Source organism: Erythranthe guttata, chromosome 14 (assembly GCF_056151865.1).
Source record: "Erythranthe guttata isolate IM_541 chromosome 14, IM_541, whole genome shotgun sequence".
Taxonomy (NCBI): domain Eukaryota; kingdom Viridiplantae; phylum Streptophyta; class Magnoliopsida; order Lamiales; family Phrymaceae; genus Erythranthe; species Erythranthe guttata.
The window spans coordinates 16,292,429-16,314,756 of record NC_142546.1 but is presented as its reverse complement, the minus strand read 5'-3'; the positions used below and the strand labels follow the sequence as shown (position 1 = coordinate 16,314,756).

At 32.1% G+C, this 22,328-nt stretch overlaps 2 protein-coding genes across 2 annotated transcripts; both read left to right on the top strand.

Annotated features, from left to right (window-relative positions):
- The first annotated feature begins 1,652 nt into the window (after positions 1–1,652).
- LOC105951774 (LYR family of Fe/S cluster biogenesis protein) lies at positions 1,653–4,887 on the top strand. The gene is made up of 2 exons (XM_012975226.2): positions 1,653–2,017; positions 4,494–4,887. Exons 1-2 carry the CDS (start codon positions 1,805–1,807, stop codon positions 4,674–4,676), a joined length of 396 nt encoding a protein of 131 aa, XP_012830680.1. The 5' UTR covers positions 1,653–1,804; the 3' UTR covers positions 4,677–4,887.
- An 8,630-nt stretch (positions 4,888–13,517) lies between these two features.
- LCBK1 (long-chain base (LCB) kinase 1) lies at positions 13,518–19,459 on the top strand. The gene is made up of 9 exons (XM_012975227.2): positions 13,518–13,752; positions 14,548–15,094; positions 15,175–15,528; positions 16,228–16,321; positions 16,419–16,456; positions 16,881–17,027; positions 17,413–17,512; positions 17,616–18,553; positions 18,977–19,459. The coding sequence occupies exons 2-9, from the start codon at positions 14,672–14,674 to the stop codon at positions 19,124–19,126; spliced, it is 2,244 nt and encodes a 747-aa protein (XP_012830681.2). The 5' UTR covers positions 13,518–13,752; positions 14,548–14,671; the 3' UTR covers positions 19,127–19,459.
- Positions 19,460–22,328: the final 2,869 nt, after the last annotated feature.

Genomic DNA, 22,328 nt, shown 5'->3' with positions numbered 1-22,328 from the left:
GCATTTTTTGATGCACCATATATATATATATATATATATATATATATATATATATATATACAAGCCGAAAAACGCATCATATGATCATCTTGCTTTTAAATATGGAGCTCGAATGAGATAAAATGGATACAAACTTGAGAGTATTCTATAAAATTTAAAAGATTCCACTATATTTGACACCGCAAGGGTAAACATGTAAGAAGATTCATAGTTGATGGGTGGTTGTAATTACCCAAACATTCGCATTTTTTTCGTAATTTGACTTTACTCCGGATGTGGTCGTAGGTTACCTTAATATAATTTTTTAAAAATAATTTAGAAAATTTCATATTTTTTTTTACCGATAAATGTCATGTAAATTAAATTAAAATGTCAAAAGTTTAATATTTTATGTATGAATGTATATATTTTTTATTTTTTTTTTGACTAATTATGAATGTATATATAAGTTTATACTATTTAGATGCATTTTAAGTGTTTGATGAGGTAATCATTATTCATTAATTTAATCTAAAATGTCACATGTTGTTTCGATTTTACGGATATTATTTAGACTTCGAACGTAATTTTGACATTTTTCCTAATTGAATATTGGCAAAGTTCAAAATACATAAATTGTTGGCCTTTAGGATAACTTTCTCCACAACTTAAATCAACTAGATTGTCGCGTGACAGAGTTATGCATCAATAAATTTATTTTGAATTTTAGATAAATTAAAACATTAAAATTATGGAAAGTGTTCATTGATTCATGCATATATTTCTCATCGAACATCCAATTTTGACGATTCATGTTCGATTAGAAAATTAACTCAAAGAACTAAAATTTTGTTTTTTGAGTTTTGCCAAATTCAGCATGAAAAATTTGTCAAAATCATACTTGAAGTCAAACCGACATTATTAAAATTGAAACAACATTTATCGCATCCCAAAAATTAAAATATTATACATTGTTCAAATTTTATCTAATCCCACCTATCATTTATCTTCTAAAATCAATTCAAGAGTTGTAATTAAATTGAATAAGTATACTTTCCCTTCTCTTTTTTTTTTTGAAGAATATAATTTCCCTTCTCATTTCGTTAAAAAAAAAAAAAAAGTGTCTGGTTTAGTTCAATAAGCTTAACCTCGTAGGTAGAAAAACAATTATTTTTTTTACAATTAATTGTTGTCCAAAAGGAATATGCACGATAAATCAATTTCAAATGTAATTTTGATTATAATTAAGTCTGAATTTGATAAAGTTCAAAACATCAAAATTTTAATATTTTTTGTTGATTTTGTAATCCAATTTCGATCAATTATATTAGATGTTGGATAAAAGCACTGAAAATACATAGCCCCAATCAACAATCACTCGACTTCAAACTTAATTTTAACCATTTTACAAATTCAGACATCAGAAAACTTAGCACATCAAAATTGTATGCTTTATATATAATTTTCAAATCAATCTGAATTAGCTAAATCGGAGTTTGGATAAGAGAGTTATGTAAATTTTAGAGGTTTTTTATTTTTTTTATAAACCATATTGATTAAATTGAAACGAAATTTAGCACCCAAAATATGGTATCAATTTGTTTTTTTTAAATCATCTTTCCAAGGGGCAAATTAGTGAATATAGCACCAAATATGGGTGAAATGACATTTCTACCCATAGCCAAGTGAATAACGAGGAAGAAAGAGGAGAGAAAGCCCCATTCTCCAGTTGCCCCACTCCCTCCCCGCATACCCTTCATTTCTGAGTCATAGACGGAGGCGCGTGAGCGCGTGACAGAAATTAAAACCAAATTTCCCCCAAAAAATGGCGTCGTCGTTGAAGTTTGTGCGCGTGCCGCCGAACTCGGCGAACATAGCGGAGGCGCGTCAGCGCGTGTTCGAGTTCTTCAAGACGGCGTGCAGATCCATCCCCACCATCATGGATATCTACAATCTGGACGACGTCTCCTCCCCTTCGCAGCTCCGCTCCACCATCTCCGCCGAGATCCGCAAAAACGCCCACGTCACCAACACCCAGGTGTTGCTCCATTTTACTCTCTTCCGTTCTCATTATTGCCATTTTTTTTTTCAGCTATTCAATTGAGGATATTTTGCGTATTTACCCGGTGTTTGGTATTGAGGAAATTGATATCTTTGATTTGGAATTAGAATTTGATTTGGAATTATTGATATTGAAATTGCGATGATTTGTTTTCGTCGATTCCTATTCGAAGAGGTCAATTATGTGGAAGGGATAGTATTTGTTACCATACATTGGATGTGTGCGAATAATATTTGCCGATTAGTTTGCGATTGAGCTTGTATTTGGTTAGATGGATCGACTATAAATAACTTTAACGAGATGCGACGTTTTGCTCTGGGATCGTTCCGTAATATTATTTTTAACAATTGTTGTTTTGGTTGTGTGATTCCATCCGATATAATTCGACTGTTAGGGAAAATTAGCTTGACCCTGCAACGATGGCAGGCAGAAGTTGAGGATACTCTAAATGCGCAAAGTTTAAAGCAAACGAGAATGTTTTCGACATGTATGGGTCGAAAAAGTATAATTTGGTAAATATTGATATGATAGTAGAATTACATTTGTACAGTTGTTCGAATTAAACATTAGAGTCAGCCCAGGTTCAGTAGTGGATGTATACTTAAACATAAAGAAATAAGAAGAATTACTAGAAAACAAAGAGGTGACGAGATGTCTGCACCCAGCTTCTATCGTTACTAAAATAAGAAATTAGTGTTCTACTTTTTCGGGTCTTATGGTTTCAGAAAAAAATAAAAGAAAACAATCATGAACTCTAGAAGTTTGGATGATGTTTAAACTGGTATTCTTGCTGCTGGACTCATCTTCATATTGGTCGTCAATTCGACTAGTTATAACTGAACACAGCAGTGCAATCATTTCTGATTCTTTTCCATTTCTCGATAGAATTAGTGCATATTGATATACTTTTTTGATACATACATGCTAGTCACAATGCAGCTATAGGAAATGTAGTATAGTAGCAGATACAGCTTTATCCAATTCATGGTTAGAATGTATACTGCCACATACATTGTGTTGGTTCAAAAGCGATGCAAACCGGATTAAATAATTTGTATGTTATTGGCAATTCTAAGTGATGCTGAAAGTGATCTTTGGATCCTCGTACATATATTTATTGGGTAATTACAACCACCCCTGAGGTATGGTCAACTTACGAAAACTCCCCTCCTGTTTGGGTAATTACAACCACCCCTCAACTATGAATCTTCTTACACGTCCACCCTTGCGGTTTCAAATTTAGTGGAATCTTCGAGATTATATGGAATATTATCACTTTTGTACCCGTTTTATCCCATTCGAACTCTACATTTTGAAGAAGATGATCATAATATGTGTTTTTTGCCTTGTATATATTAGATTGTGGTGCATTAGAAATTGTATTTTTACACAAAACGAGTACAAACTAGAGCACATTCCACGAAATCTAGATGATTATGTTGAATTTGACACCATAAGGGTGGAGATGTAAGAAAAAATCATAGTTGAGGGGTAGATGTAATTATCCAAACAAGAGGGATTTTTTCGTAAATTGACCATACCTTGGGGGGCGGTTGTAATTTACCCTATATTTATATAATATATGCGTGTATAATGTACGTGTACTTTTTTGGGCCTGTCTTGATTTGGTTGAAAAATGATATGACGGTAGTATCAAGAACCTTTAGTTTCTTCATATTGAATTACTGAATGTAGCCTAAAATTAATATCACAAACCAAACAGTTTTTTCTCTTTATAACCACCTTGTGTAGAACAAAGATTTTTTTTTTTTTTATGGAAAGTAGAAAAAATAATTAAAGTGTCTACAAAAGTGGCTTCTTTGACTGGAATAGAACTTAGAAATAAGTGCCCCTAGACTTTGCTATCATAACGGCATAACCGAGGAAAAGCGTTGAGGATAACCTACTAACATTGTCTTTTTTGGAAGATAGCACATAAAAGAACCAAATTGTAGTTGTTAAATCTTTAACAACCTAGTTAAACATACGTATTTCCTTATTCAAGAAATTACTATACTCACTATTTTGGAAGGACATCCCTCTATGTTTCTGTTTAGCCACATAGAGTGCGATTTTGAAGAAGTTCAATACGGATAACCTTGTACCTGATACAAATGATGCAAGTTTAATGTGTTGAGTTCTTAATCTTCTAAAAGTAATTTACTTCCGAATTTTAAAAGAACTACCCCGGGAAGAGTTAGAAACAGGAACAAGGGGAAGCAAGAACCACTGAAACGGAGTAATCTATAATATCAGTGTTGAAATTTTTAATTTCCTAACGAGTAAATTTTTGTTCCGAAACAAAGATTTACAACTTGTGTGATGTGAATTCACCAAGTAATCAACTAGGGACGAATCTGTATTATTGATCGTTGATACTGCTCCACGAGACGAAGCGAAATTTGGAACAAAATTCAATTTTTCTAATACTTCTCGCTGACTGTGCGTGCAGGTGATCGATATGCTGCTCTTCAAGGGAACAGAGGAGCTGAGTAATATCGTGGAGCATGCAAAGCAGAGACACCACATCCTCGGTCAGTATATTTTACCTCATGAAGAAAGTCAAGATGTAGGAACCAAAGACCAGGGCGCATCCGATTTCTTGAAAAACTTCTACAAAGGCAACTACTTCTGAGTTCTTTCGTTTCCATGTGGATCTGCCTTTTAGTGTTGCTGCCTAGTTCATCGATCGGGTAATAAAGAAAACTTTGGCTTGTATTTTGTCATTGCTACAATTGTTGGACAAGTATTTTTCCTTGTTTTTCATTAAAAATTCATGTTGTGAATCGGTGTGATTTAACTAAAGAGAACCGGGAGTTCGATTTATTTTAGTTTTGGGCGCTTAATTACATGTGTGTTGAACTCAACTAAAGAGAACCGAAAGTTGATTTATTTTCTTTTTGGGCGCTTGAATACACACTGTAGGACTAGGTTGGAGTATGCGCCTTTCCAGTGTATTAATTTGAAATGTGATACTAGAGGATGATGACACGTAAAAACATTTGTTAGCATCTATGATGCACGGAAACTTCTACCCACACACGTTTACATGTTTCGGAAATTGAAACTCCATGACACCTTGCAGAAACGTTTTGGGGCTATTTCCGTAAAGATTTAAAAGTTTTGGGGACATTTTTTGTAATAAGGAAAGAATGAAGCGTTTCCAAAAAAAAATTCTAAACCCATTTTAAATAAAAATTCGGAATCACATACACTTAAAAAATTCTTTAATGTTATGTCTATTTTTTACTTCTAGTGGTTATTCTAAGATTCTTTTTGTAAATGCTAATTCCATACCAAAAAAATTTATACGAGGTGAATGTAATTTGTGGAATGATAATTCGGAACGATAAATATATAAGTGTAAACATTATAATACTTTTTAGAAATTATGAATCTATCCATATATTTTTAAAATATTTATACATTTTCCCACCGTTTCTATATCCAACTTTTTGGAAAATGCAGTTTTCCCATTTCACCGTGTCCGTGTTCCCGTGTTCGTGCTACATAGGTTTGCATATGTAAAGTAAAGTGTATTTTATAATTTATTATATTTCATAAATTTAAAATATATATTGTGAAAAAAGGTCAAACATCAAAGGGTAATTTCAAGAATTTACTCAATATCACATATATATAAATATATAATCACGAATTGAATTAAAGTTGTTCTAGAAAAAGTTGAACCAAAAACAAAACATGTTTACCCAAAGACGAAATTATATAAATAAATAGAATTATCCATTAAGCATTAAGGGTCCAATTATTGAGCAATATAATAATAAATAAATAAAAAATACAATAGTCCAAAAAAATATATATTATTATATCATCCAACCAATAATATTGCGCCACGTATTTTTTCTGCATAGATTTTTTCCCCAAGTCCCGAAAGGCTGCGCACGTGGGAATTAAAATATCAACAATTTCTTCAAGTAATGTCCGTTGGAGTCAATTTTTACCTTATTCATGGTCAAAGGACAAAAGGTATCACTGTCTACTCCAAATCATATGATTTTGCCTACAAGTTTTAATATTAAAGCTAACTTATTTCATAACTATTGTTTTTTTTTTTCTAATTTATTTTTTACTGATTGATAGTTTGACAGATATATTGTATAATTATAAGCAATAATACAGAGTTTTTCTTTTTTTTTTTTTTTCTAAAAAAAAGGGTAAATTGCCCTTTGCCCCCCCCCCCCCGAAAAACGACTCTTTTGCACTTTACCCCCTCAAAATACAGAAAAACTAGATTGTTCCCCTTGGAAATATACAACTCGGTGCATTTTGCACCAAATGTGTATCTCCGGTCGAATTCTGGCCGGATTAAGATTAAAGGTGTATGAGTCATTTTTACTTCTCATGCTTCTTTAAAATCCTCCTTTCATACTCAGTTACTTAGGGTTCCAAAATTTAACAAACCTCATTTCCCAAATCCGACGAAATCCTCTCCAAATTCGATATAATTTGTTCTCTATTCTTTGCACCATCATATCCCATAAAAGCATCTTTGATAATTTGCATGATTTTCTTTCCCAATTACTCAAATCCGGCAAGAATTAGATTGGAAATACATAAATTTGGGGAAAAGTGCATCGAGTTGTACATTTCAAGGGAAGCTAAAAAGTAGTCTAGTTATTGTATTTTCTTTTAGGGGAGAAAGTGCAAAAAAAACATTTTTAAGGGTGCAAAGTGCAATTTTCCCTAAAAAATTGAGGTTGCGGGTCATCCAAGTACTTTTTAGAAACTTCTATTTATCCCTATTTCCTCCACCCTTCCCATTTCCCAATCAATCAATTCTTTTTTTTCCAAATTTTGTTCATTATATTCAATATTATCTCCTTCCAAGAAACACCCTTTATTGCATTACCTAAGTATGTCCACATATATACCTATATATACCATTCATCAACTTATGAATTTATTACAAACTTCTGTTCTCCTTTTTCTTCAACAATCAATTACCAAACAAAAAAAAAAAAAAAAAAACCTCACTAAAATGGATCAAAGAAAGAGCCAAAAGAAGAGTGTGAAGAGAAAGAACAACAACTCTCTCAAAGTGGTGTACATCTCCAGCCCGATGAAGGTTAAAACTAGCGCCTCGAAATTCCGGTCGCTAGTGCAACAACTCACCGGTAAGAATTCCGACATATCGCAGTACATGGAGGAGAGCAACAATATCAACAATGAAGTGTTTAGAGATTTCTGCGAAATTGATCGGTCTTTGACGAACGACAGCGATCGAATGTTCTCGTCGATTTCTCCGTCGGACGAGACCACAACTAGTTCGGAATCTTTATTGGGGCCTTTTGAAGATGTTTTCACCTCTCAAATGAAGGAGCAATTCGAAGGGATTTTTTCTTCGGATTCGTTTTACGATCCTTCTCAGATAGATTTATTAGGAAGTTACGAAGAGTTATTGTGATTTTTAATCCAAATTGTGCCTTTGTCAATTTGGTTCTTACATGTTTGTATCATATTTTGTTTAATATATATAAGGAGAATTTTTAGTATGTACTATGTTTTGGTGGTTATTTCTCTGCCATATCTGGTGATTCTTTGACCGTCGATCTACACACACCAATATGGGTGTGTGTGTTTGAATCTCTGAATGGTAAAGCTCTACGCGGTGTATCATAAAATAGACCATATTTTGGTATGGCTAGGAAATTAGAATTAAGTAGGTGTTCTTACATTTATGTTTTGAAGCCTTTTTTTTCCCAAGAATTAAATCAAGATATTAGGCGCAGCCATTGGAAAATAGAATTATTAGTTATAAAACTTTACTTAAATATCTTTTGTAATTAAAATAATGTAACCGTCAAACGACCTACGACACAAATGCAGACACTAGGTTAATGACTCGTTGGATTTGTTTCGACAATTATTCTTCGACGTTCAAGTCATATATCGTTTTTTTTTTCGGAAGAAAAAAAAATGTAGAGAGCTTGTCGAATGCAAGTTAAACTTGCCTTCAAATGATGGAAATAATGTAGAGTTTACAATTTAATCATTTAATGATTATGAATTTTTTTTATGTGGAGATATTTATGAGAACATGGTTTTATTTTAGTGTGTTTTGTTAAAAAAAATGAAAATTAAATTAAATTAATATAGGAGCAGAATTGCTTATTTTCAGCCTTTTCGTTTTAAATAAATGAGTACACATTTTGGATTTCTTGAGAGGTTCGGTCCAGAACTCTATTGGGCTCGTCCCATACATATATATTATATATTTGTTTTTCGCTCTTGGCCTTTTGGCTGTCAACCCTGATGTAAGGTTAAATTACGAAAAAAATCACTTACGTTTTGTAATTACAACTACCTCCTTCAAATATGTACTTTCTTACGAAAAAAACTCCTCCTTATATAGGGGTGCAAGTTGAATGGAAGTTCCAATCTCCGCCGGTTACGATCCGAAAAGTTCCGGTTTTGGAATATTTTTTTCATTTCGACTTCCTAAACTCCGATTTGCGAATTTTTTGATAGGGATGAAAGTCGGACGGAATTAGTTTTTTCGGAAAACTTCCAAAAAAAATCGGAAGTGCAAAATCAATTCTAATTCCAATTTCAAAATTTTCGGAATCTAAAAATTTATTTCAATTCCAAAAGGTCAGGAAATTTTGGAATTTCGAAAAAAAATCGGAAATCAAATAAGTTTTAAAAATTCAAAACTTAACGGATATTTTATGAAAATCTCTTAATTTTCAAAAAAAAAAAAAAAAAAAAAAAACATCCACGTGGATAAAAGTAAAACTAATAACTACTGAATTTCAGTTTTAAAAAATAAAATAAAAATAAACCACATCATAATATCCAATAAAACTTCTGACAACAATTCATTGTGTCAAAATCCTAAAACAAAACATAAATCGAATTACCGTTTCACAAAACAATTTTTTTTAAATAAGTATGATATAGTATACATTTATATGTGTTTTAATTTGACATCGTAAGAGTTGATGTGTAAAATAATACATATTTGAAGGGCGATTGTAATTACCCAAACATGGGTGCTCTTTTTTTCATAATTTGACATTGCCTTAAGGGGTTGGCCGTAATTTGCACAAAATTATATTGAGAGTATAATTTGTGTGCAAAAACTGTTTTTTTTTTTAACTGGAAAAATCAATAATAATAATAATAATAATAATAATAATAATAATAATAATAATAATAATAATAATAATAATAATAATAATAATAATAATAATAATAATAATAATAATAACTAAAAAAAAAAAACTTTTATATGACAGCAAAAGTTTGTATTCATTTATTTTTATCGTCATGGGATTTAGAAACAATATAATCAATAACATTATGCTTGTGTTAAAAAAAAAAGAAAAAAAAAAGAAAAAAAATAGCGTTATGCTTTATTTATTCCATAAAATTACTTCATTGGGCACAATATATAATTAATATTATTTACACCGGGTGATTATTAGCTATAGACGAGGTTAAATAATCATCTACTAATCATACATAAACACGAGTGTGTGTAATTATATACAGATCGACGGTTAACATTCACCCAGTACAAATAATCAGATGTAACATCTGATTACCCATAATTAGATGGAGCAGTGTGAGTTGACCATTGATTAGACTAATTTAAATTTATTTAGAACGACTATAGTTGTTGGTTCGATACATCATTAATCCAGAGAATAATAATGTACACTATATATTAATCTATAATTAAGATATAAAAATTGCACTTATGCACCTAATTAGCTGCTGGGGGACCTCAAAGTTAGTAGACGCTACCAAACCTAAGCAAAAGATGAAAAAAGTTACAATCAGCCCCGAGGTATGATCAATTTATAAAAAAAAACCCTTATTGTTTGGATAATTACATCTACCCTCCTCAATTATGTTTTTTCTTACACCTCCACCCTTATGGTGGCAAATTCAACATAACCATCTAGATTTCGTGGAATGTGCTCTAGTTTGTACTCGTTTTGTGTAAAAATGTAGTTTCTCATGCACCACAATCTGATATATACAAGCCAAAAAACACATATTATGATCATCTTGCTTTAAAATGTGGAGATCGCATGAGATAAAACAGGTACAAAAGTGATAATATTCCATATAATCTCGAAGATTCCACTAAATTTGAGGAATTGAGGGGTGGTTGTAATTATCCAAACAAGAGGGGGGTTTTCGTAATTTGACCATACCTCAGGGGTGGTTGTAATTTGCCCAAAAAAAATAATTATAAATTTGCAAAGAAGTGATCCCCTGTATAGGTGCACTATGCGATGGTTAAACCTACACTCTAGTATAATAGCTTGCAAGTCATACGAGAGACATAAATTGCAATAGGCTAATCATGCGTGACAAGCTCCACCTAATGACCTTTGGCAAGAGAATTCGAACTAGGGTCGATTGACAAAAGTTCACTTGCTCCAACTGCTAGATCATCTCTGAATTAAAACTATTTATTTTTTGCTTTTTAACTAAAACTAATTTACATGTGGTAAATTACGAAGAATAATTTACAAAAAAAAATAGAAAAATATATCACATATTTATAATACAAAAAGACCCTGAAGTTTGTTACCGACTTACATCGTCTCGCTACAATATTAATTTTGACGGGATATTTTTGATTTTATTCATACATAAAATACCAATTTTACCCTCAAGAGACTAATTGTAATAATATAATTATCCTACGAGGTCGTAATTGTAATTTTTGTATTTTGGTATAAAAATGACTGTTTTGTACTATCGGTCGCATATGAGAAGTTTTGTTGCAATGCTCGTTATTCGAAGGAGAGTGTTGATTGCAATTTTTGAGTGTTCGATCGTATGTATAATATATCAAAAGTATTTACAACACACAATGTATAGTTCAATTTCGTTACTTGTATGAATGTTCGAGTTGGTAGAGCGCGACATTTAAAAGACCCGAAATACCGAACATTCTTTTAATCTAACTCGTTACACAAAAGCAAGACTTCAATACTAAGGTTACCTTTTTTTTCTATAATGCACTAAAAGGCCCTTTCATTGCAACAACAAAGTTAGTGCTTCATAAAGTTTTTGGCCTTCATAAAAGAAATAGCAAAAAATAAAATATTAATATTGGAAGAATGTGCTAAAAAGATGCCTTTCATTATCAAACAACTACATTAAAAAAAAAAAAAGGAATAAAATTGAATGTTTGCTTATGATTGGCTTGAAATTGAACGTGTCAATTTCAATCACATTTTATATAAATTACTAAATATTGAGATTATGTTATTAAATTCCTAAATAGTTTTGACCCTCTCTCTCCTTTATATGTAGGAAATAAAATCAAGGGTAAATTACAACCGTCTACTTAAAATAAAATCTAAACAAAAAAATCCCTAATATTTTTATAATTATATCCAGTTCGGCAATCCGTATAATTTGTAGAAAATTCTTACGTTAACAACTCTTTGCAGGGATGGATACAAGAAATTTACAAACTATAAGGAGTTGGATGTAATTTTGCAAAAAATATGGGTATTTTCGTAAATAGACCATCATTGTATTTCTTTGGTGAAACAAGATTGTGTTGAACACGAGCAATTATAAAATTAAAGTTACCAATATGATAAGATTCTATTGAATGATGTGAGCGAATTTGATATAACTATTATTAGTCAAAGTAAAAAAAGTTATTTGGTTAGTTAGGGGTGGAAATTGATAGAATTTGCAAATTCTGCATAAAAAACTTTATTTAATATTATTCATTTTTTATCCAAATGATTGGGATCCAAATTGAATTATCAAAAAATGAAATTTCGATTTCCAAATCCGTTTTAGTTTCCGAAAATTTCTGAATATTGTTACAATATTACAAATTTCATATGATATATTTTGAATATAATTTGTATAAATAAATAATATGTAATTTCATGTATTAAGTACTCAAGTGGTATAACGATCTACCGCTTGTTAATAGTTTATAAATTTTACATGGCTAGAGTAAATAAATAATATTTTATTAAAAGAAAATATTTGACAAAAAAAATGTAAGTATAGAAGTAACATGTTTTCTAAAAACTTTGAACTTTTTCAAAATTCGAAACAATTTTCAGTTTATGAAGTTTTTGGAATCAAAATTAGAATTGACACTTCATAAAAATTAAATTTTTCAATCCGATTTTCACAACTATGTAACTTAGGGGCTCGTTTGGCTAACCTTATTTTAAACAAACTGATAAACTCTTACATTTGATAAGTTATTTTTTGAGCTGTTAAGTTGTTACGTCTTATGTTTAAAATTAATTTTTAAAGTGTTTGGATAATAATATTATAAGCTATTTAATATTTGTTCATTATAAAATCTTAAATAAAAACTTGGGGGTATATATACTTTTTAAAAAGATCTTATTTGTCCTTCATGAATTTATTTTTTGAATTTTTAAGATCTTTAAAAAAATACCAAACATTTTAAAAGAGCTTATAAGCTCTTAAACATCTTATAATTTTTTTTTGCAACTTATAAACTGAGCCAAACACCTTCTTAATTCCGAGCTCAATATTGGATAAAAGAAGTAAAGAACCATTTACTATCCAATTCTTTTTTTTTTTAATATTCTTTTAGGCAAATTACGGTCACCCTTGAGTTATGGTTCAATTGTGAAAGTCCATTCTTGTTTGGGTAATTACAGCCACCTGTCTCAACTATGTATTATCTTACGAAAAGATCCCTCCAAATGTAAATTTGCGGAATTCGGAAATTCCATTCCGATTGTCACCACTACTGAATAAAAGTAAATATAATTTATTAGAGTAATAGGACTTAAAAAAGATTAGGGCAAATTACGGCCACCCGGAGTTATGGTCAAATTATGAAAACCTCCCTCATTTTAGGTAATTGCAGCCACACATCAACTATTTTTATCTTACGAAAATACCCATTAAGTGGTAAATTTAGGGATGTTAAATTGGTAAAACCGAACCGACATTTCGGAACGCCAACATTTTATACCGTTTACCGAACTAAATATACTAAATTACATAAATTTGGTTTCGGTAAATAACCAAATTACATAAATTTTATATAAAAATATTTAAAAGGAGGGGGTTACTGTAATTACTCAAACAAGATGAATTTTTTCGTAATTTAGCCATACCTCGGGTGGCCGTAATTTTCCCTTTTTTTTATAAGAATTTACCTATCCAATTGTTACTTGATAATTTTATTCAAATATTTCATATAATATATTATAAAATCACATTTCTACCGGATTGGGTGCACAAATAATTCTATATTTTAAGTCAAATAGAAACCATGCTATATAATCATTTCGGGTATAAAATAATATTAGAATGTGTTAAATATTCTCAAACAATTAAAAATGTCACAAACAACAAATATATATATAATAGTAATAATAATAATAATATAATAAAGCAAATAAAAAATCCGAAAACAAATCCAAAGCTATTAATTAATTATAATAATTAATTACGTTAAACAAAAGTCAGGAGAAAAAGAAAAAGAGACAAAAGTGAAAAATCAAAAAAGATAATTAAAGAGAGAGAAAAAAAAATGAAATTGTAAAAAAGACAACAAACCAGTCTTGGGTTCTCTGCTCATTTGTTCCATTTTCTCTGCTTCTCCTACCCACCCCCACCCACCCACCTCCGATCTCCGCCGCCCGCCGCCGCCGCCTCCATCTCCGAGGGACAATTTTCCGCTCTCTGTCGAAAACAATTAGGTGAGTAATTTTTTCTTCCTCAACACACACTGTTACTCAACATCTGGTCACACGATTCGGCGATTATACTCCAATGTTGGTGTGGTTTATTAGGGTTTTCTGTAATTTTGTGTCTGGGTTTTTGTTACTCGGTGTTGATCGGATTATTCCCGATGTGGATTTGGGCTGAATTTCAGTCGTAGTATTTAATTATGGCTTGTATTTCTAAAAATCTCAATTGGGGTTTCTTTTATTGCTTGGCTAGGATTTATTTTTTTAGGTGATTTAATTGAGATTTTTACTTTTGTGGCTCTAAAAATTGAAAATTCGGCGAAAAAAAGAAAATGATTAATCTTCTGGTCAGCTATTACAGAAAGTGTGCCTCCTTATTGTGATGGAATGATCAGCTCTATTCGACAAGATTACGGCCTTTTGTGTTTAAATTTAATTTCTTGTGTTTTTGTTAATTGATTGTGCAGAATTTTATGGTTTGCACTTTACTTTTAAGAGCTTTTAGATTGTTGATAATATTGTGCGACTGGGTAGTGGTTTTGATTTTCGATACTGAAACAAGGTGGTTATAATACTTAAACTAGCTTAAACTGCGCATCATTTTTAGGTGAATAAAGTCTTGTACACAACACAATTAGTCATAAAAGAGAATCGAACGAACTACCTTGCAATAGCTACATATTAAACTCCAAAAGAATAACAAGTAGTTAGCCACTATCACTACCACTACCACTTGACAGTTTGGACTGCTTTCTTCACTACGTATTTTGATGATGATTAAATGTTTTTTTTTAAATAATGCAGGTTTAGTTGTTATGGTGAATTTTTATTTGGACCCTGGATTATCTGCCCCTTGGATCGTATAACTTTTAGATTGTTAGTCACCCCTTCTCTTCCACTATCCCACATTTTGTGCTTAAAAGTCGATATGCAGAAGAGTGGAAGTCTATCCAAGAACAGTTCTTTGAGGTTGTCAACTCAACAGTCTCTTCGTCGTTTGGGCATTTGCTCTCAAGTAACAACAGGACAACAGACTTCTCCAGTTGTCTTTCCAGAAAAACGTAATAGCAGAGGAAAGGCTGCAAAATCTGGCGATCTAAGTATCAATAATAATAATGGTCCTAATGAGGCCAAGGGGGAGGAACACAGGATCGATGTCGGAGATGAACAGTCTGATTTACTTGGATACGAAGTTTTGTCGGGAAAACTTTCCTTAGACAAAAGAAAATCGAGTAAGAATTCTGAGATACAAACCTCGGAGAATGCAAAGTTGGATGCGATCGATGCTAAACTCACTAGCAAGGCTTTGATTTGGGGTTCTAACATATTGCGTCTCGATGATGTCGTTTCGGTAAATTTGATTGCTTTGGATGCATAGGTTACATTTTCTTGAATTTATGCTAATGACTACTTGTTCTTTTCGTTTGGCAGCTGTCCTGCTGTGTTGGTCTTAGGCATTTTACGGTGCATGCATATCCGTTAAAGAAAGGTGGCGTTTTTGTAAAAAGTGGGAGAAGTCGTAAAGATTTACGGTTCTTCGCTTCAACATCAGAAGATGCAGTTCTGTGGGTCAATGCGTTTGCAGATCAACAGTGCTATGTGAATTGCTTGCCTCACCCTATGGCTTCCAAGAAGCAGAGTACGGAATTGATTTTCAATGAATTTCCTCTCGAGTCGTATATAAGATGTAAAACCCCACCCAAAATGCTTGTCATTTTAAACCCCCGATCTGGGCGTGGCCGCTCGAGCAAAGTATTTCATGTAATGGTTGAGCCTATATTCAAAGTAAGTTTTCTTCTGGTGCCTTTAAATATATATATATATACTGCTACATGGCCAACAACAGCACAATTGGAACGAACAAATGCTTGTAATTGACCAACGGGAGATTTTTTGCATAACAAAGATCGTGTAGATGACAAAAACTTCCAAGTGTGCTATCTCTGATCCGTGGCAAAAGAATTCAAAAACATATAAAAGTGGGCTATCTCTGGATTTCGTTATTTATATTAAAAAATGAAAACACATAAAAATGTGACGTAGTTCTCTATAAAGGCTGTGGTAATGCTTCCACTTCTAGTGTGACAAAAGAAAATTATAGCGTTTTCATAATTGGGGAAATACATGCCCATTTGGACTATATGTTAGCTGCATTCATGTTAGAGATGACACCCAAACTCATTATTATAAGTTTCTATGCGCATAAGCCGAAAATGGCGAAGGTAGTTATTAAGATTTTCATTTGTCTTTTTCCCCTTGTTTTGAAAGGCATTTTTTTTTGCTCTATAGGCTGTTAGGCTACATGGTGGTTGGCCATAGTTTCTTTTATTTTGACTAAATATTAAATTAACGAATAATTACATGAAAGTACTTATCTTTAAACTTCTAGGGATATTTTGCTATTACCTAATTGACTGGCTGACGTATCTTTATTGCTGTGGTAGGGTCTAATAATTACTTTTCTCTTCATGCAATGAATTACAGCTTGCAGGATTTGAATTAGAGGTTGTCAAAACAACATCCGCTGGTCATGCTAGGAAACTTGCAGCAAGTGTCGATTTCAGCACATGTCCTGATGGTACATTTATATATATCTTTTATACTTTTTTGCAACCAATGTATATAATTGTGCTCGTTCATTTGACTATTTACGCCTCCGTCTACTGTCCTTGCAGGTATTATATGCGTAGGAGGTGATGGAATCATAAATGAGGTTTATACGAGACTACGAGTCACTTTTTTCTCCTTGTTGATTTGCTGTGCAGTAGTTGCTTATATTTTATCATTGCTCAAAAGTTTCATATAAATTTAGGTTGTTACGACTGCTCTAGAAGATTCCAGAACTTTATCACCTTTATTGGGTTGTTAAAACGTGTAGCTTCTGAGCATCTATGCGTTTTCTTTTCAGCAATCAATATGCTCTTTTTACTTTTTTTAATGTCTTTCAAAATGTCACGAATTTGATTTTGACGATCAGCATAACCTGTATGATTTTATTATAAGCAACATGGTTTTATGAGAAAATTGACTAATTGTCATTCAGAAGTATGATGGAGTTCGAATTATAACGTTAACACTGCTAATAAATCTCTAACTCATTCATTAATCAGTGGAATTCTCATCTCCAAAAAATGCAGGTTTTGAATGGTTTACTTAGCAGAGAGAACCAAAAAGAAGCAATTTCAATCCCGATTGGAATAATTCCTGCTGGTTCGGATAATTCGTTGGTCTGGACTGTTCTTGGTGTTAGAGATCCAATATCTGCAGCTATAGCAATTGTTAAGGTAGCTGTTTTAACCCTCTTCACATTTTATTGCTTTGTTATAAAAGTACATTGAAGGACTCAATAGAGAATGTTCTGAGTCTTAAGTCTTAAGTCTTCTTTTTGTTAACCTACTTAGATTTTGTGTCGTTCAATTGATTCCATGCTTAAGTTGCCTTTTCTTAATTCAATATATGGCTCCTCTATATAGAGGTTCGCCTGATATCTTGGACATGAGTTTGCCACACAGAATCTTGGTCCAGAAATCCCTTCGTTACACATTATCTAATGAACTCCCATTTCAATGATATCTTCTCGGTTATAGTGTGTGAATAAGTTGAAATTCATAAATTTCAAATCTTGAACTTATAAAATGTCTGCTGCATTTTTGTGGGTTTTTTTTTCAGGGTGGTCTTACTGCCACCGATGTTTTTGCCGTGGAGTGGCTCCACACCGGAGCTATTCATTTTGGCATGACAGTTACATATTTTGGCTTTATAAGCGACGGTAATTCATTCGCACCTTTCAGTTAGAAACAGTTTGTCTCAAAGCTAATGTTCGGAAAAAAAAATTATTTTAAGTACTATTCATCTTCTCTACTTTGCTGCAGTACTCGAACTCTCCGAGAAATACCAGTCACGATTTGGCCCCTTACGCTACTTTGTAGCCGGTGTTTTAAAATTCCTCTGCCTGCCCAAATACAACTACGAAGTCGAATACCTTCCAGCAAAAACAGAATCCAACGAAGGAAAACTCTCGCCCGATCAACAAGTCATAGACATGTCAGAGCTCTACACAGATATCATGCGTAGGTCAAACAAAGAAGGCCTCCCTCGAGCCTCCAGCCTGTCAAGCATCGACTCGATAATGACACCTAGTCGAAACTCCGGTGCGGATTTCGACACCACATGCAGCAGCACCGAGCCTTCGGATTACGTTCGAGCCATCGATTCGAAATCGAAACGGTTATCGATTGGAAGAAACAATAATGTGAATGCAGAAACGGAAGTTGTACACCATTCGGTTAATACTCCTAATTGGCCAAGAACTCGATCCAAATCAAGAACTGATAAGGGGTGGAGTGGCTTGACTAATGATTCCTCCACTAGGAGTTCTTGGGGAAATAATAATAATAATAATATTAATAATACGATGACGGCGTACGATAAGGAGGATATATCATCTACTTTATCGGATCCGGGGCCCATTTGGGATGCGGAGCCCCGTTGGGATTCGGAGCCGAAGTGGGATTTGGAGGGCCAACCGGAGGGCGGTGAAGGTGGCGGTGGTGGTGGTGTGGAGAAGGAGGAGGTGGTAGAGAATTGGGTGGTGGCGAAAGGGCAATTCTTGGGGGTTTTGGTGTGCAATCACTCTTGCAAGACGGTGCAGAGTTTGAGTTCTCAAGTGGTGGCTCCTAAGGCGGAGCATGATGATAATAGCTTGGATTTGTTGCTTGTTCGTGGCTGTGGGCGGCTCAAGCTTTTGAGATTCTTCTTACGTCTTCAGATGGGGCGACACCTGTCCTTGCCGTACGTCGAGTATATTAAGGTAAAGAGCTTCTCCCATTTATTTGCATACACTCACACATGAACAACCAAAAAAATATATCAATTGAAATGTTCAGTGTGATTAATCTAGACCCCTCGGGTTCGGAAAATTGAACAAACCTCAATCGAGGTTTGATTTAGATTGCATTTGACCATTGACTTGTTGGAAAGTTCAATTTAACCTTGATTAATATTAGTAAATTTGTAACCAAGTCAAATACGTAATATTTCAAACTTGAAGGGTGTTTAGATGTAAATCCGAGACGTAACTTGGAGACGAGACAGGGTGGTGTAATTTACATTAAAATCAAATAGTTTGGTAAGGGTAAAAATGTCATTTACTAAAATTAGGTTGGATTTGTAATCTTTATTCAATTTCAGTTTGAAGAATACGAAACGAAATTCCTACTGAAAATAAATGCAGGTTAAATCAGTCAAAATTAAACCCGGAAAGCACACGCACAACGGATGTGGAATCGACGGGGAATTATTTCCCGTAAATGGGCAAGTGATGTGTTCATTGCTTCCGGAACAATGCAGACTCATCGGTCGTTCTCCATCTTCGAACAAGTAATGCTCTGCTCTGCTTTTGCTTACACTTCTCCTATGTTTGCTGCAAAAAGTCAAAAAGAGGCAATAGTTTACTCGGAAATTTCTGTCGGTCCTTGTAAATTTTTTATCGGTGTTTTTTTTTTGGTTGTTTCCGACGGAATTCGAGGGTCCTTGTAAATTTTTGTCGCCTTTTATTCTTTCTAAATTAACTCTTGTGAAAATACATATATATCATATATATGTATCCTTTTGCCAGTTGATGTTTTACTATGTTATGTCCAAACTGGCTTTTGTATGATGGGAGTGTAGTACTCTGAAACCTATATTATCTGATATGTATTTTATACCAATTTAATGCTTTTTTTTTTTTTTTTTAAAAATCCTTTTTGTGTATCTTTTTTTTTTTTTTTCATTTGGAAAGTTGATTGATACAATGTAATGTACTAAAGAAGCCTTGATACTTGGTGTTTTTATATTGGGTTTATTTGTATGTACATCTATGGTGAAGTTCTATGGTAATATATGCATATTTGATATACATTAATGTGTATATATATAAAGTTGGGTAAAATTACGGCCTTACCCCTGAGGTAAGATCAAATTACAAAAATCTCTGATGTTTGGATAATTACAATCACCCTTTCAACTATAAATTTTCTTATACGTACACTTTTATGGTGTCAAATTCAACAAAATCTTCTAGATTCTGCTGCATGTTCTTTAGTTTGTACTTGTTTTTTACAAAAACACAGATTCTGATGCATCACAATCTGATATTTACAAGTCAAAAGGTACAACTTATGATTATCTTGTTTTAAAATGTGGAGCTCGAACGGGATCAAACGGGTATAAATTGGAGAATATTCCATATAATCTAGAAAATTCCACTAATTACTCAAAGATGAGAAATTATTTTTCGTAATTTGACCTTACCTTATGATGGTCGTGATTTACAATTACCCTATAAAGTTTTACGGTTATATATTATAAGTTCGCTGAGTAGTTTTCCACCTTTAATTTTACATACAAATTTTCACAATGTGTATGAATCTATACACGTGTCTTCAATTACCTAGAAAAAAATTGAGTTAATTTGTTGTCCAAAAAATATGATCAATTATTGTGTGATTGTTTATTTAGAGCTCTATAGCATCTTTTCTTTTCTTTATAATTGCTTTTATCTAAAACTCATTATCCAAAAAACTGTATATTCTAATTTAGGGGTTGTTTGGTGTTCCAACCATTATCTAATCTAATGTGTCTATTTCATTTATTCTATTTTTTAATTACACTTGTTTCACATATTTTAAAAGGGGATGAATGTTGATTTGAGATAAAATGGATGTCGCAATCAGCTGGAATTATATTTAATATATTTATTTAAATTAACAAAGGATAAAAAATATTTAAGAAGTTGTATGGAAACTAGGACTGAAAATCATAATAACGGAATTTTCAAATTCCGCCAATTTTGATCTCAAAACATCAAAATTTGGAGCCGTATTTTTATATGATTTTCAAAGTTTCGATTTCCGATTTTTCTGAATTTATTTGGAACGAAATCAGAATTGTATCTAAAATTATTAGAAATTTCGATTTCCAATATGATTTTAGTTTTGTATATTTCGACTTTTTTCTTAAAATATATAATATAATTTTATGATATATTTTGTAATTCCATAATATAATTTATATTATTTTAGGAAAAATTACGGCCAACCCATGAGGTAAGGTCATATTACGAAAAAACTCTTCTTGTTTGCATAATTACAGTCATCACTCATCACCCTCAACTATGTATTACTCGTCCACCCTTACAGTGTCAAATTTACCTAGGGTTGTTCATCCGGCCGGTAACCAACCGAATTGAACCGAACGAAAATTCGGTACATGTCGATTACTGAACTGATTATTAAAAAAATTCAAAGTAATTTATATTTTTAATAAAATTTTGGTAATTCAGTTATTTACCGAACCAACGCTAAACTGTATGAAATTTTGGCGTACCAAAATTTCAGTAGAATTTTGACCGATTGAACGCTCTTAAATATACCAACTAGAGGGATTTTTTCATAAGGTAATATATAGTCGAGGGGCTGTAGTTATGTAAACAAAATGAGTTTTTTCGTAATTTGACTTTTTTAACTCAGGGGTGACCGCTATTTACTCTATATTTTATATGAAAAATATAAATATTAAAAAGGCAAGTTAATGTGATTTTGGCATCAAAGACTCTTTGTTGCATTTTTTTCTTATTAAAAAAATATTTGTTCCAATTTGTTGTTGTACATGTAGTTTTATTTATTGCATTTTGTTGAATTCTTTTTAGATTTTCTTGCATTTTACTGTAAAATTTGAAAAAAAAAAGAAGAATTATGAAAATTATATTATATTCGAATTTGATACAAGAGATTATCAATGTAATGTTTCGAAATTCTACCGATTCAAAAACTTCCAAAATCAGAATGAATTTTTGCATTCAGAATTTTCTGGAACGAAAATTGGAATCCACATTTTACTTTTGAAAAAATTAAATTTTTTTTCTAATGGAAACAAATTTCATTTTTTTCAACCAAAATTGTGTATGGAATAGAATAGATAGTCAACAAAGTGGGCTTTGCGATTTGACTATTTAAAACTTTGATTGCTGCATAGAGAAACTGAGAAAGAGACATGTAATACTATTTTTGTTTTATTAATTCAATTTCGAAGCATAATATATTTATTTATTTCTTATTTTAAACAAAAATAAATTTGGTGTTCGAAATAGAAAGGGATCAAGTTAATATTATTTGGTTGACGAAATTAATATTATATAAAAAATAAAATATCTTGTTGTTGTTTAGATATGTATAGTATTGCATAGAAACTAAAACATTTAATAACATTACATTTAAAAATTTGGCAATAATTATACAATCATACAAATAAGTAAATATAAAAATTTAATGGGAAAATTAAGTCTTTACTCCTCATCTCTCAAGTTTGCATCAATTTCACATTTGATCCCCTATATTCACAAAAATACACATTTGATCCCCTATGTTTCGATAATTTAACATCGTTGATCAATTCTGTCAATTTGCCGTTACTCCGTCAGTTAAGACAGTGTAGACACATCCTTGATTCCGTTAGTAGTAATGTAAAATTGACGGAAATGACTAAACATATTGAATTTTGGAAATATGAGGGACCAAATGTGTTTTTTTTTTATAAACACGAGG